Source organism: Pempheris klunzingeri, chromosome 5 (assembly GCF_042242105.1).
Source record: "Pempheris klunzingeri isolate RE-2024b chromosome 5, fPemKlu1.hap1, whole genome shotgun sequence".
Classification (NCBI taxonomy): domain Eukaryota; kingdom Metazoa; phylum Chordata; class Actinopteri; order Acropomatiformes; family Pempheridae; genus Pempheris; species Pempheris klunzingeri.
The window spans coordinates 10,185,914-10,201,393 of record NC_092016.1 but is presented as its reverse complement, the minus strand read 5'-3'; the positions used below and the strand labels follow the sequence as shown (position 1 = coordinate 10,201,393).

Sequence of the window (15,480 nt, the reverse complement as noted above, 5' to 3'; positions counted from 1 at the left end):
CCCGAGAGTGAAGGTAGGACAGGGAGAGGAAGCAGAACAGAGCTCTACAGTTTTCCTGACGGCCAAGCCCACACACTCACACACATAAATATTGCACATACAAACACACACAGACCCGCACACTCTTCACGCACGCACTTTTGGACTTTCGACTCATCTGTGGACTCCAGAAGCTGTCCTCTGGAACTCTACCTGTGCCTTCCTCGCTCCCACTCATCACTCTCCTCACCTCTTCACCCGCCTCCACTCCCGCAGTCCCTCAGTGGTGAGGGCAGATGGCCATGGCGCGGGCCTCTCTCGGGGGTGCCTTAGGCTGTGCCCTGTTGGCCTTAGTCTTGGGTAGCAGCAGCATGGATTTCGGGGCTCCCCCTGCGAGCTTCTACCCCCGTTTCAACCCCTTCTTCTTCCTGTGCACGCACCACGGGGAGCTGGAGGGAGCCGGGGTGGCAGAAGGTGGTGGAGAGGTGCTACTCACCCTCCAAATTACAGGCAACCCCACTGCCTACACCCCTGGACAGGAGTACCAAGGTGAGCACACCCCCTATGGTGTCCACTTCTTTTGCTGCATGTTGAAGAGAATGGGCTTTATTGTTTCAGCAATCTGTCAAAATCAGTATTGAGTGTTGATCAGTGCATTTTGAATCTTAAAATAGTTGTGCAAGAATTTCACTTTGAAATTGTAGATGTTCTCACTATGAATACATGTTGCTAAAATGCAGACACATTTTACATTAAAGGTATAAAAAACAACTACATGTTCAAGAATTCTACGCACACGTGTTCAGTGAATACATTTTCTTGCAGGTGTTTTGCTTCACACGAGGTTCTGCTGTGGTGTGTGCATATGGGAGTGTGCAATTTGTGTGGGGTGGCTGTTGATGGAAACCATTTATGTAACTGTAACAAGTAGTGATGCTGAGTGGGACTCCTGTTCAGTGCCGTGAGCAGCTTTGGTGTTTTACTGAGCTGTGATCCTGATGCTCCATGTGTAGGTGGCTTCTCCAGAGGACTAACAGCGAGATCCCTCCAACTGAATGAGAGAGAGAGAGAGAGAGAGAGAGAGAATGCGAAAACAGCGCGTGAGAATGGACAAACAGAGCATTATAGAAAGAGATGCTGTGACTGACAGAAATTAAGAGTTGGAAATCAGTAAACTATGTGTAGAGTGTAAGAGGAAAAGGAGACTGATGTCTGCTTTCCCACACTGATGTGCTGGCACCTGATCCTGGAAAAAAGATCCCCTCTGACCTCCCAAAGTTATCATCATTGCTCAGTCACTCACTCTTGCCACTTAACACTGGGGACAGTGACCCGCACAGGCCACCACAGACCGGCTTACAGTAAGGTCACATTCCCATGCAGCTGTTCTCCCCTCTTAGAGTTGGATGTATACACATTTCATGTATATTACTGATTATGTTTAACTTCCTAAACATACACACACTTGTGTACATTGTCATATCTTTTCAGAACCCCATCTTTGTTGTACGTAATTTGATATGGCAAACAGCGGATGAATGATAACGTATCCTTGCACCGTTAACAACTGCATTCCATTATCATGGCAAATAAACGTCTTGGTTTCAAAAAGGATACATGCAGCACATTGTGTTTGTGTAATTGTATATAGAAAGAAAAGGATATGAGAAGGCCAGGAAAACAGAGCAGGAAAGAAGAGGAGTCTGGAAGAAGCAGTATTATCCTCTCTCTGAAAATAACAGTCCAGATCAGCCCCACAGTCAAGCACCTTTAAACTGGGGCCGGGCTTGTAGGGAGAGCGGGTGGGAGAGATTTGAATAACAAGCTGGTGGATGGGAGGGATAGAGCGCACGGAGAGGTTTAAATAATTAGCATTAGAAATGTGGTGGACTGGGAGGAGGGAGAGATTTAAATAGGACCACGGCTGGGATCGGATGGAATGGGGGGAGATTTAAATGACGATGAGAGGATTGAGCAGATAAGATACCAGCAGCGGGGCTTGCAGAGAAAAATGACAGGGTTCCAAGCTGCTCACTTTTTGTCTCCGTCCCATGTTTTGGCACATGATGGCAGCTCATTGTTAAATTTCCGGGGTTTTGACTGAGTTTGCATGGGGATGGAAGGATAAATGGCAAGTGAGCAAGTGAAACGTGGCTGGCTGTGTGCTTAGTTGTGCAATCAGGAGCAATCCCAGTTTCTGTCTCTCTTTTCCACCTCATTTTCCATGTCATCTTTGCAAACCATGAGGGTTACAACCAACCTTACATGTTCTTACCACAGTCACTGCCAGGCTCATCATGGCAGGCATTGGGTGGTTTTGAGGGCTACATATACAGGTGTTGGATTGAGGGTGGATGTGGGTCTGGCTGCTCTGCTGGAAGCAGAAAGAGGGAAAAAGATAGAAAGGGAAAAACAGTAAATCACATCTTCTGGCAATGCGAAGGAAAGGGAAAGGGAAGTGTTCGTGCCATTTTTAATTCATTTCTGCGGATGAGTGTATTTCAGCATGATACTTTTATTTGGTTTGATCTCAATTGTGTTTTTTTTTTCTCATTGCTCCCTCAGCTTTAGTTTTGGATTACATTTGATTTAATCTTCTAAAAGCAACGTGTGATCTAACCACTGAAAAAGCTGCATGTGGAAATGGTGGGCGGAAGGCATTAGAGATGCTGGCCGTGTGGTTGTTGAGGGGCTGTAGAAAAGAAAACTGAAGACAGATCGCAAAAGAGAGAGGTTGCTAGTGGAGGGCTGGAAGTTAGAAAAAAAAAAAGAGACCGATGACCCATTATAAAAGAGACAAGAGGTGAGTGTCTCTAAGAACCACCTTAGAAGCAGAGCAGGAGGAAGAATCTGTGTGGCCGATTGGTCGTACGGTAATTGGGTTTCTGACCTTTCGCTTCTCTGTTGCTTTTGAGTGATAAGACCATGTGTGGGCAGCGTACTCTGTGAGTGTGTGTTGTAGACGAGATTACTGTGTTTAGCTATCAGAATGAAATGACCAAGAGAGGTTGCGTTACTCCCTGTGTGAAATGTTTGAGAGGGTGGGTGTATTGGCAGGGTCATAGTGGACAAAATGGAAACAGAAATACTGTAGAGACACTCTGAACTGCTGGGAAACAGAAGGCAGAGAAATGAATAGATTTGTGGAGATTTGTATGCTTGCATTCAGACTCTTGGGTCAATCCTTGCACCAGACAAATGGAGACCAAGGGTCACACACTCACATACTACCCACATACAGCCTTATCTTTCAGAGGAGAGAAAGAAGCAAAAAGAAGTAAGGTCACAACTGGGATTTGAGCCTGTCCTCTAAATAATCAAACAACCCTTTTGAATCCTTTTACAGGAACACTCAGGAAACAGTTCTTTATTTCTGTCACGTTAAAGCATTTTTTTTTTTTTTATTTGGTCTCTGACCTCTTTTATCATTGCTCGGGGAATGCGAGACGGTTTCCATACAGCAACCACATGTTTACAGTAAGCAACATCAGAATATCAAACTCAGATCCCTGTTTCTAAACACAGTCATTTGGTGAGTGCTGTTTTTCATTCACGTTGGATCTTGTCCTGCTGCTTTGGGAACATTACATGTTCATTTTCACAGATGAACGACGACGTTCAAGATGGTGACACAGCTATGGGAGAACAGGAAGAGACAAAATTCCTCCAAACAGACTGTTTTAGTATCGGAAAACAAGGCCTTTCCAGTAAAGCACATTGGATTCACATCATGAGCAGAGGGGACATCATTCTACTGTGTTATGTGATTAGGAATTACAATGGAAAAGATTGGTGAGGGAATTAAATGGCAGTGCGGTGTCCTCTGCAAGTCAGTAGAGAATAGCCAGAAAAATGGAGGTGCATGAGCAGAAATGGGGCCAGGGAGATTGATTGAGGGCCTTGGTGTGTCCAGGATATTGTACCAATTTTTGTGTTGATTTCATCCTAGTTTGTAATGATGCGCGTGCACTTGTGATTAAATTTACAGTTGTGTTTATAATGCCAGCGGCTTCAAGCACACTGCATGTTTGTTATATATCTGGTGTCAATTAGTATGTCAATTTTATTTTTATGGTATTCAAAAAAGCTTGAGTGAATACTTGTATTGACAGTACGTGTATTTTCATATAGTGTAGAGTTTTTATGTGTTTTTTCCATAGGCAGGGTTATAGATGTCAGTGTAAAGCACTGAATGAGCCACTCACACAAGCCCCCGCTGAGGCATGCATGTTCAGGTAGGCAGCTTGGCTCTCCATCTCACTATATTCATTGTTCCTACACACTATTGAAAACCAAACAATATTCAATGGGGTTCAGCAGTGTGTCTCTACCACAGTGCCACAATAGATAAACAGGAGGAGAAACAGTGGTGCGAGGGAAAGTGACAGGGGGTAAAACAAGAGAGCTGCTTAGAGAACTTGTTGACAGTACGGACTGAAATGGCCATTGCTAATCTGTCAATGGTCTCCACAGAAGTCCTTGTTTCATGGACCCTTTCATGTGCAAATGATTGAAGAGGCCCAAGAAACAATCAACATTTCAAGCAGATTTGGACGTTGACACTAAACGACATTCTTAATGGGAATTTTGAGATAAATTCATCCCCACAAAATGCCATCAGCTCTTCTTCAGTGATAACTTATCAGATTAGACACTGTGAATTACTTCAGCAGCTCTCCTACCAACCACCAGAAACAACTGAATGTGCCTTGCATTTGGAAACTGGCCATTATCTATCTGCAAAGTTGATTACTTGTCGTGGTTGGGGAAGTTTTTTTCGGTGAGTGTGCTTTGACCGATGTCTGTAGAATAACAAGGCAGTATGTAGAAGTGAAGGTCACAGGCACAAGGCCCCAGAAAGGCTCTAGAAAAGGAGATATTATCGTACCACAGACCAGGTCGTATCATTGAAACCACAGATTGAATGCCAAAATGGCATCAATCTGCTCTGACTTCAGCAGCCCGTCGGATGTCACCATCGCCTTCTGCAGCACTTAACCTCTGAGGGGAGTCTGCTTTCTGACCTCTGACATCTTCATGTCAGTGCTGCATTGCTCGGAGCTCTGTTCCAATGGAGTGATTAGATTTGGCTGGTGTTCCTGTTCTTCATGTCCACCAGTGCAGTGCTCCTTATGTTGCTATTCAGCTTAACTGTAGCATTTTAGATTTATCTATTTATCTATTTAAAAAAAAAAAAAAAAACAGGAAAACTCTAAGCATGCCTTACGGTGCTCCGAGCATTGGTCAGTGAACCATCAAAAGACTGGCCTAGTTTTCATGCAGACATCCAGTTCAGAGCAACAGGGACACCGAAAAAGGAGGTAAGAGTGAGAAAAGAGAAGAGGGGATAGGGGCTAATGGTTTAATAGGACTCCCTTGTGCGCAAAGGAAAAGCAACATGCAGATAGAACTAGCACTTTCAAGTGGTCCAAACCCATGCATTCATTAGCTTCCCGGCCCTTCAGCCTCTCTGCCTCCTGCTGCTTTGTCTGAATAGGTCACTTCACTGAGTAGAGAGAAGTGTGTCAAGTGTATTACTGTTTGTATGGGCTTGCTGGGTGTGTTTGGGTGTTCTGTCTTTGTGGACATTGAATGATGAACCATTTAAAGAGCATTGTATTCTCTGAGATATGCCAGTTTCCTTTATATGAGGGAGCAGATGGGCGAAAAATGAGAATGGATATTCATTGGGAATCTTCCCTTTGTCACACATGCACGCTTGGCCATGCACGCAGCACTCAGCTCTTAGTGGGTGATCCATCATGACATCGAGACAGGTCAGATGTTCCACTGGCTAAACACAAATGTCCTGATCAGCGGGCTATTATAATTATTTGCGTCAATGTTACAACAGGATATGACATGATAACGTGAACAGGAGGTTACTATTTTCCTCCTGTCAGGTGCTAAATGGCTGTGTCAAGTTGTTTTCACAGGAACATGCTCTTATTATTATAACATACTGCGCAAACCTATGCAATGTAATGACGCTGCAGCAGTCTTGCAGTGACAGACACATTTGCTCTGTCTGTGCCTTTGAATCTTCTCATAAAGTGGCAGCGAGTTGCAGCAGCTCTGATGAATTGGAAGCCATGATACTTGAGATGGCACAGGTGCCACCTATATGCTACATTTCTGGAAAATTGATTTACTGCATCAGAGCACGGAGAATCGCCTCAGATAACAGTGACATTGTTAGCCTTTGCCAGGCTGGTGCCAGAATGATGCCAGCGTGGTGCCAGGTGCGGTGGAAAGAGCTAAAAATGAAGGCAGTGAGTGGATACCTGCCAGGCAGAGGTGTGTGCCTGCGCCAGTCTTATCTGGGCATGCGGCAAGAAACCGTTACATTTTTTATTTTCAATTTCCTCAACGGATTCATTTTCCAGCCAAAACAAGAAAGCTCTTAACAAGCAAATGTGAGTTGTGTTTTCAGTAACTTTCATGAGTGGGCAGACGAGTGGGCGTAAGTATTTTCAGGATGTTGAAGAGTGTGCTTGCCTTTTGGGGGTTTGCCTGATTTGGAGTGCCTCTCTGTTGATAATAAAAGCTGGGGCGAGCAAATGCTAGGCTCCCGCTGTCCTAGTATGTACTTGCCTGTTGTGTTTCCTTTGTGTCTCTTTTTGTTATCTGGAGGTTTAAGTTTAAGACAGCAGAAGAAGCAACAGAGCTTCCACTCCTGGCACAACTTTGGTTACATATAAACTGGCCAAAATATGGTCACATTACAAGTTTTTTGAAGAACAAAGCATTTGGTTGCAGGTTTTGCTGTTGTTGCTAAAGATTAGGTTTGATGAGCAATGCTGCATTTCAGTCTTATATACATCAGTCTCTATGTTAAAGCCATAGTGAGAAACAGAACACCAGCTCACAGAGCCCACACAACATACTCTACACCCCGAGGGTGTGCGGATGAATCTCAACCACACTGTATTTACTGCCTAAGTTTTCCAATAGAAAACACAAGGGATGCACCCTTCCACAGTCTATTTAAAATATTTCTCATTGGTACATTACAGGTTCCTTTCCTCCTCATTGATGTTCACTTTCAACTTACTGACAGGTTGTAAACATAATTACAGACTTTTTTTTCCACCTCAGAATGCCCAAATGCCAGGTCTTCATATGACATTAAGATCTGTGCGTCTATGCAAACTCATGCTAATGTCCCCATCCCAATCTACCTCATGACAATGGACCAGTGTTCATTCTCCTTAAGGAGTACCAAGTGGTTCTAAGCCGGATTTTGAAAAGTGAAGGATCCTTTTAAAACCCTTTTTCCCTCCTCCCCATCCATGCTGGACGTGTTATTCTCATGGGGTGGTTTCCCAGCCGCTGTTGATTAGCGTGTCAGCTTTGCCGATGGCCTCTTCCTTTTAGAGAATGGAGCTCCTGTTGGAGGATTGTGTACCTCCTCCTCCTCCTTCTCCTCCTCTTGCTCCGGATCCTCCTCCTGGCGGCTTCATTGAGAGAGCTGTAATCCCTGCTTGGGGGGCAGTGTGTCGTCTGTGCTGATAGCATTCAGAGGGCCTTGTAGCGCTCCAATGGACCCACTACAGAGGAGGCGGCATGGTGCAACTGGCTGGGTGCTGGGCACATGGCGCGTGGCACAGGCGGATTAGCCCCAGCTCTACCCCCCATTCAGCGCCAGCCCCCTTCAAACAACCAGGCCCACTTTGCCCACAGAGACACGGCAGGCTGGCAGTGGCAGATTACACATCTGCGCACATGTACTAGCTCACACATACAGCAAAAAAAAAAAAGTATATTTGAGGAGGCTAGTGTTTACAGAGTCCCTGAAAATACCTAATTCCCCAAATGCTTGGTTGTGAAATCCCACATATCAAACCTCATACCTCCAGCCCCCACAGGTCTGTGTCGTCAGTGAGCTCTGACTCAGGATTAGATCATCCACAGAAATTCTCCCAGTAGACCACAATAAAGATTTGTATATTTATCTTGATTTGAGGGTTTACTTGGAAGATATTAGATGCCATCTATCATTTTTGTGTAATTTAGTCAATGATTGCAGAAAAAAATTGAATCTTTCCTCATAAATAACAGACTTTTATAGAAATGGGTCATCAATGATTCCTTTTTTTTTGATAACCTAAAGGAGCACTCAGAGGAGCAACATGTCTCACACCTCAGTGGATTAGGTGTTTGATTGTGTCTTCCTTGTCACGGAGTCTGTGATTGGCAACTGAAATGAAGAAGAATAAGTGAGACTTCACCTTCCTGCCTCACTGTACTCCAGGGAGACTGACTGTGTTCATCCAGTGTAAAGGCCAATCTTCCTCTCTCATGTCTGTTTTTGGCTTCACCTTTTCTTCAAAAATCAGCATTGAGCTTGGAACTTGTGTCTCCCACTGGGTGCTCTGCACTCACTTCCACGGGGAGTACGAATATTTAATGAGACCTCTTAACCACACCTTAGTATTTACCTCACACCCCTCTGGATGCCAGTGTGTTTTAGATAAATCACATGTGAGGGAGCTTAAATATCAGCAATATACTTACACCTATACTGAACCCAACTGGGATGAAGGTGCCTGGGAGTCACAATGGGAGCAGACGTGACTCATGAGGACCAAAAACTAATTGACAAACCTTGAAACTAGCACACCTCCATCAAAGTACTGGGAAACATGGGCTGGACTGTGCATGAGGCCTGGCCACAGTTTTAATAAGTAGACTACTGCACCACAGATGTGCAAACTGCGGTGATCAAATTTAAATACAGGAGGCTTTGGTTACAAACACACCAAATACCAATATGGTCAGCTTGGCTCAGACTGTGCCATCTGAACATAAACGTCACAGTGTCTATTGTCAGTTACTTAACACATTTGTTTATGTGCACGTCACTATGTCTTGACAGCAGAGAATACAAAGTGATAAAGTCACTGAGGGATCCATGCTATTGAGTGAACGCAGAGGTCTGAGGTAGAGGTTAAGACAGAGAAGAGGTGGGGATAGGAGAGGGGAGATGGAGGGAGCGTGACAGCGTTAATTACAGCAATGAGTGCATTCGTACCAAGCTGAGCCAGTGTGATTAAAACTGGATGTCAAGGGAAACGCTCCCCATTGATCCACTGCCAGTAGAGACCATCTAGTCTTTCATTACTGCAACTAGCTTGTTAATTAGAAATCAATCTTTCCCCTCTGCTCTATGAAACCCTCATCCACACCACTGTGCCACTCTCCTTCCACCCAAACATTCATACCCAAAAGCAATGGAAGCACGTCAGACTTTGACTAATGTCAGTGCTTTTTCACTTAGTTGGCCATAATCTGTAATTTTCATGCCAAGAAAGCAGGGAGCAGAGTGCAAAATAGTAAGGCACAATATGTTGCCTTCCTTTCCAGCTCCCAGGACGCCTCTGAGTTCTTAAAAGAATTTGCCAAACTTGCTTCAAGATTGAGAACTGAATTCAAATTTACCAGCTGAATAAAACTTATCATGTTGTCTTTTAACTAGATCTGTATGCAATTGTGTATTTTAGGGATCAGTGAAAAACCAGTAGATGTTCTGTGGAAAACTAAATGAGACCAAATTGTGTGGTCAATGGCTCATTTATTGTTTTTAATTGTTTGGGATAAGTTGATTTATTGACACGTTATAAGATTATGTAATATTTTACTTTTCTGCACGATGGAGGCAACATCTGTTAAACCCAAGCACCACAAATTCTTAATGTTCTGATTTTTTTAATTTTATTATAATGGGTCACTTTGTAGTATATAGTCTCCTAACTATGCGGATAAAAAGAAGTCCTATAATGATGAAAATATTGTGTAAGCAGAAGGGAGACAGGAGAGAGGGCATGGAAGAGACGCTGAACAGGACTGACAGAGTGGGGATGTGAAGTGAATGTCTGTGTAAAGTGACAGTTTCATTATTCATATTTAGAGCTATTATATCTGTGATAGTGGGAGCATGGTTTGGACTGCTGTCAGCCTGATGTACTGTAGGCAGTGTGTGCTTAGAGCTGTGTGTGTGTGTGTGTGTGCGCACGCGTGTGTGCACATGGTAGTTGGTGCTAATAGGCAGAGCATCTGTCTGGTTTTGCAAAAGGGAGATGTGTCCAGATGTTTCTGGGCAGAAGCATTCAAAACTTGGTACAGATTTTACTATGTTACAGGCACAGGTAGATACACTCATTTGTGGACTCATTTTGTGCGTCAGCTTAAAAACATACATAAGATATATTCTGTTTACAATGGCCGACTTCCATTCCAAGTGTGGCCCCTCGAAACTTCAGCTTTACTGCAATAAAAACTGATAGATTTGTTGAAATTCCATGCACACTGTATTTAAGAAAAGCTGGCTTGTTTTTGGAACACTAATCAGAATTGCTGTCCAACAATAAGTGAGCACCATATCTTGTACTTTTTATTCACGAGGCTCAAACAGTTCAAAAGTCCAGGGCGATACTCTGATAAAAACTGCAGTTTGATGTGTCAGCCCATGAGGATGGCTAAGAGGAGGGCAGGTTCACCTGGTGCTAACTTACTTACTTATTCTCTTTCATCTCATAAGCCATACTGAGCCTGGAATATGTGCAGTGTTAGAAACACTGGGATAGAAATTCAGCAGAAAAAGTTAAAAACAAATAGCAGGAATGTTTTATGGGAATATTTTTAACTACAGTAAAAAAAGTATTTACGCTTTAAGGGTATTTAAGGGTCTCTGTTAAAAATGATTCAATACAAACATAATGAGTCTTTTTAATAAAACATGACTGACTGACTTGTGTCCTTGTATATGAGGAGAGGTGTACGTCATGTGTCATCAAAAACAGTCCATCACTCAACTGAAACATTGATGGACAAGATTCCCTCTATAGTCTTACTCCAGTGCGGGGAGCAGGGCTTGTACACCTGCCATCTCTGCAGTGGCTACAAATTCATCTATGGGTTGAACACTTGATTTTCAGCATTTACTATATAAAGTTACTAAATGCCATTAAATTGCCAGTTACCTTTATTCCAAGAAAACAGCTTTAGTGTTGCATGTTTGTTGTGCGTGTAAGATTTGGCCACATACTTTAAATAAATGGGGTACAGCATTTAACCCATCCCCATCCTCCCATAATTAACCTTGCAATATCCTCAAAAATATATAGCGACTCAAGATTCATTTATTTGTATTTTACAACACAGAGTTGCCCAACAAAATGAAAGTTGTAGCCCTTACATAACAACTCAACAAAACTCAACAAATCGTATGCAGATAATTAAATCAAGAAAGAACAGAATCAAATATGAAGTGCCTCCCATGTGGCAATCAGCCAGATCCAAGCTGGGTTAGCTTAACTCTTTTCACAGCTCTCTTCCTTCTCATCTGAGGCGGCTGCAGCACCCGCTCCATTGTTTGGTCCGGCTGGATACTGTGGGCAGAGATCGGTCCAAGATCCCCTGTTCTTAATCCAAATCGGAAAAATAACAGCTTGAAAGAAAAATGAAGCAAAGTTTGAAGGAGCTATGGCCATAGCATCTGTTAGAATGTTTTTCAGTACACTTACATTGTTGTTAGTTGAATGAAGATTGAGATATTTCTTTTAGAAGTTAAGCATCTACAGGTCTAAAACAACCGAGCATTACCAAAAGTTCTATCTTCCTACCTTGTTTCTGTCATACTGCCTCTTTTACTGAAGTATTGGCATGCGCACTGAACAGAACAGAGATCTAATTAGAGAGGTGATTTGGTGCTCACTCTCATTATCAGATATGGGATATGATGGCCTGTGGGGGAAAAAAAAATCCAACATATCAGTGCAGAGAGATTTTGGATGCTTTAAATTCTTAGCGCAGTGGTCACATTGGTGCTGTTGACCTCTTGTGATCAGTTTGCTGCTGGCATTGGAGAATCAGGAGATGTGTTCTTAGATAACATCCCTTTCATGGGTGGCGGCTGTGAAGTTATGTTATTGTGAAGAAAGCATACTGATCCTTTTCTGCTAAAAACTGCTTCCTTTAATTAAGAATGATGTGGGCATTGAGTGCTTATAAATTCTGTAGCCAGATCTGTAAAACTGGACAGAAAGATGCCACTTCTGTTGACATTAGCCTCTGTCTGTGCACAGCTCTGCTCTTCCTTGTCCTAAATCCCATGGCCTTACTTTGACAGATGCCTTCCGGTCATGCCTCGCTCAGTTTAAAGCAGTTTGGGGTGGGATTGTGGGGGTTCTGGGAGGTGGGATGTGTGGGGCAGACCAGCTGTAGGAAGGGGACTGAGGTCACTAAGGCTAAGTAGCATGGTGTCCCAGAGAGGGACATAGCAGGCAGTGAGGTTATATAGGCTGTGGTTGACAGCTTGGCCCTCATTACCTCCTTCCTGTTTCCTATCAGGGCAGCTCCCAATGGAGCAGGTGAGATGGAGAGGGAGTTATGCAACATTGTTGGTCTATGTCCAACATCTGAATTTTGTCTGCGTGTCCTTCACAGCTGGCTCGCTTGTCGGCTCTGTGTGTTTGTCTGTTTCTGTGCGAGCAGGTTAGCATGTGATGATGAGGTGTCTCTTCTATGAATGAATGTGTTTAATGTCATAGATTCTATAATGTATATGTAGTAATATAGTGTGTCTTTGTATGTGTTGTGCATTTCTGCCCTCTTTAAGGAGTTCTGGTTTGGAGCTTTTGAGGCTGACTGGGCTTTCCAACATTTTCCAACATTCCTTGGATTTTCTCTCTGGAAGGCTACGCTGTATGCAGTGGCAACTTTCCTCTGTAGCCTGCATTAGTTTATATAAAGATTGTTCATATTTCTGGTTCATAGTCCTCATGTTAAACCCCTTGGCTTTTAATTGTGTGTTAGCATGTTCGGTGTGACTCTGACAAGTGAAGGAAGACGCTTTGCTTGTTAGGGCTGGATGAGTGAGGCCTTTTTTCCTCTGTTTGCAGAACACATGGTGTTGATCATAAGGACAGCTCACTCTCTAGTCCTGGCAGTCACCGAGTGACAGAGGGAAAGAATCATGGTGTTCCTGAACCCAATTACATTATAACCCTTTACAGCAACCACCAATTATGCATCCTATTCTGAATGATATCCCCTTCAGGCGGACTGTTTAATAAATCAGATGTTTTATAAAATGCCTTTAATGCATGCTTTTGTTGCTCAGATTTCTGATGTTCTCTGTTCTAGTTGTCTTTTGGCCTTTAACCTACAGTATACAAGATCGATGAAGACGAGGTTCACATAACAGAACTGTAGGTTATCAAAACCCATTTAGAGATTCATAGCAGAGATTGATACTTAGATGGGATCAGTGTGCTGTTTCAGGCCTCTGTACAATGAACCAATGAATAATGTAGAAACCCCAGAGAGATGATTTGCTATCAAAGCCAATCTCAGGTAAAAAGAATAGCCTTTGAGTTGTCACAATGTGATGGGCTTCTTCTGAACATTCAATGTTCAGTAAGAAACTATGAAAAAGTGTTCTGACATAACTGATTTCGCCATGTTGATTAGAGGATATGCCTTTCCGGTGGGGTTCATTCTGAGTCAAATGTCAACCTTTTTGCATATTACTAAGAATAAAATGGATATATAGTGCATTGCGGGCAGAATAATGTGATTTGTAGATTGCTTGCAGATTATATGTAAATGGTGCTACCCCAGAAATCATAACACAGGGAAAGAAATGTCCCTAGAGCATAAAAACTCAGTTTTTATACTCCTAGAAAGGAGATTTAAGGAAGATATAAACTTGGACTTCTTTTTGTGTAGGATTACTTACACACCAGTGCTTGCTTGTGTTCAAGCATGTGACACACAGGCTCATATGGATGTAAACAGACACGCGCATACATTGCATCGTATGAGAGCAGCACAATGAAGTGTGATTTTGAAGCAGATTATGTGTGAGGAACAGGATGTTTGTGACAGAACTGCCTCTTCACTCCTGTTTTTCTCCACGGCTGTTGCAGGGGTGAAGCCAAGTTAGGCAGGCAGGAAGGCTTCAACTCCCCTTGGTAAACAGAGCAGAACCTCAACAGACAAATTGGACCAAGAACAAGAATAGGCTGCATGTTATAATCTTTGGCAGGGGCCATGAAAGGACCTGTAAACTGGTCCCAAGAGATTAATTGCTTTCATTCAGCCTTTTGCAAAAAAAAATGTTGGAGATGTTGTAGTTAAGCAGACCTGTAGAAGCTCAGTGGCTGATAGGTTGTCTGTGATCTTGTGTTTCACAGCAGCAGATGGCAGTGCCGGCAGGCCAGGATGGTGCCAGAAGGTTACGCAATGGAATGATGCCTCTAAGACCTGACTGGAACACCGCATGACACATATATGTGCAGAAACACACTTCCCACACAATCTTTTGAGACCGTAGAGAAGCATACATACTTAACGACATTTAGTTTGTCGATACTCTCAAACTTGCCGTCAGTTTAAAGGACCAGTCTGTCCCCTTCCGTATCAGAGATAATAGCAGCATATCCTTCATGGTGTCATGCTCAGGTGACTGACAGTTTGAACCATTTCAGGAAGCTCAGAGTGAAGTGGCACCCCGACACTGGCATGGCAATGGAAACAGATGGAACTATAGCTTCCCCATGGTCTGGCCTCCATTTCCTGGCCCTCTCTGGGGCACGTGTGTGTCTGCCAGTGGGATATGGGTCAGATGGTCGGCTATCTTTATCCAAATCGTTGCCAGGAAAACCTCCATCCATTTGGGAACACAAAGGGCGTCCTCCTGGTTCACTTGGGAAAAAAAATGGGGATTTCATTGATAATATTTTCTTTTATCTCTTTTGTAGGGTGTTGCATTTCAAACTAGTTGTCTCATTATGTTTCATGCATAATCATGCAACAGCATAAGATGATGATATTTTCTGTCTGTGCTATAACTGAGTGCTACCCAATTAAATCTCGCCAGAACCTCATTATGTAGTTGTGTCTTTCCAGTATTGGGTACTTTCTAAATGTTTTTCCAAGGCATGTTTAAGTAAAGTAAAGGTTATTAACGTGGGTGTGGTAAAGGCTGGTGGGTGTGTTTGTACACATAGAGCAGAAAAGAGCTGTTCAGGCCATGCCAACCAAGGAGGGACTTCAATGCGAGCGGACTAGGCTGCAACATAAATCAGGTCTTCTCTCAGAGCGCCCAGACGTCCTGTCCAGTTCCAGCCTAATCCTTCACCATGCTGTTTTCTAAGAATGAGCTCATGCCACCAAATGTTGCCAACCACACTGTCGACCATGCTTTGCTGTACCTTAAGGAGACATTACCATTGCTACACTGAGCAGCACTTTGGTCTCTTTTTCACTATTTAATAGAACTGCTTCTTGTTCAAGGAATCAACCAAAACCATCCATCAGTCACGGCTGCTCCTTCACTGCTTGTACTAGAAAGAAACAAACAAACAACCTGGCCTGGAAAGGATTCTCTGTCCGCCTCAGGTGCACTCGTTTCTAAAGGCAACCACACACCTCTTTGAGACTTGTTTAAAATCATACCGTAGTTTCTTATCAAAATTTAAAGATCTATTCGCAGTC

The 15,480-nt window shown here is 43.3% G+C and overlaps 1 protein-coding gene across 1 annotated transcript in view; it reads left to right on the top strand.

Moving 5' to 3' along the window:
- The first annotated feature begins 275 nt into the window (after window positions 1–275).
- Window positions 276–15,480, top strand: part of LOC139201783 (reelin-like) — an 87,156-nt gene continuing 71,951 nt past the window's right edge. The window contains exon 1 of the mRNA XM_070831199.1: window positions 276–528. Within this exon, the coding sequence (XP_070687300.1) occupies window positions 276–528 (253 nt within the window). The remainder of the gene's footprint in view (window positions 529–15,480) is intronic.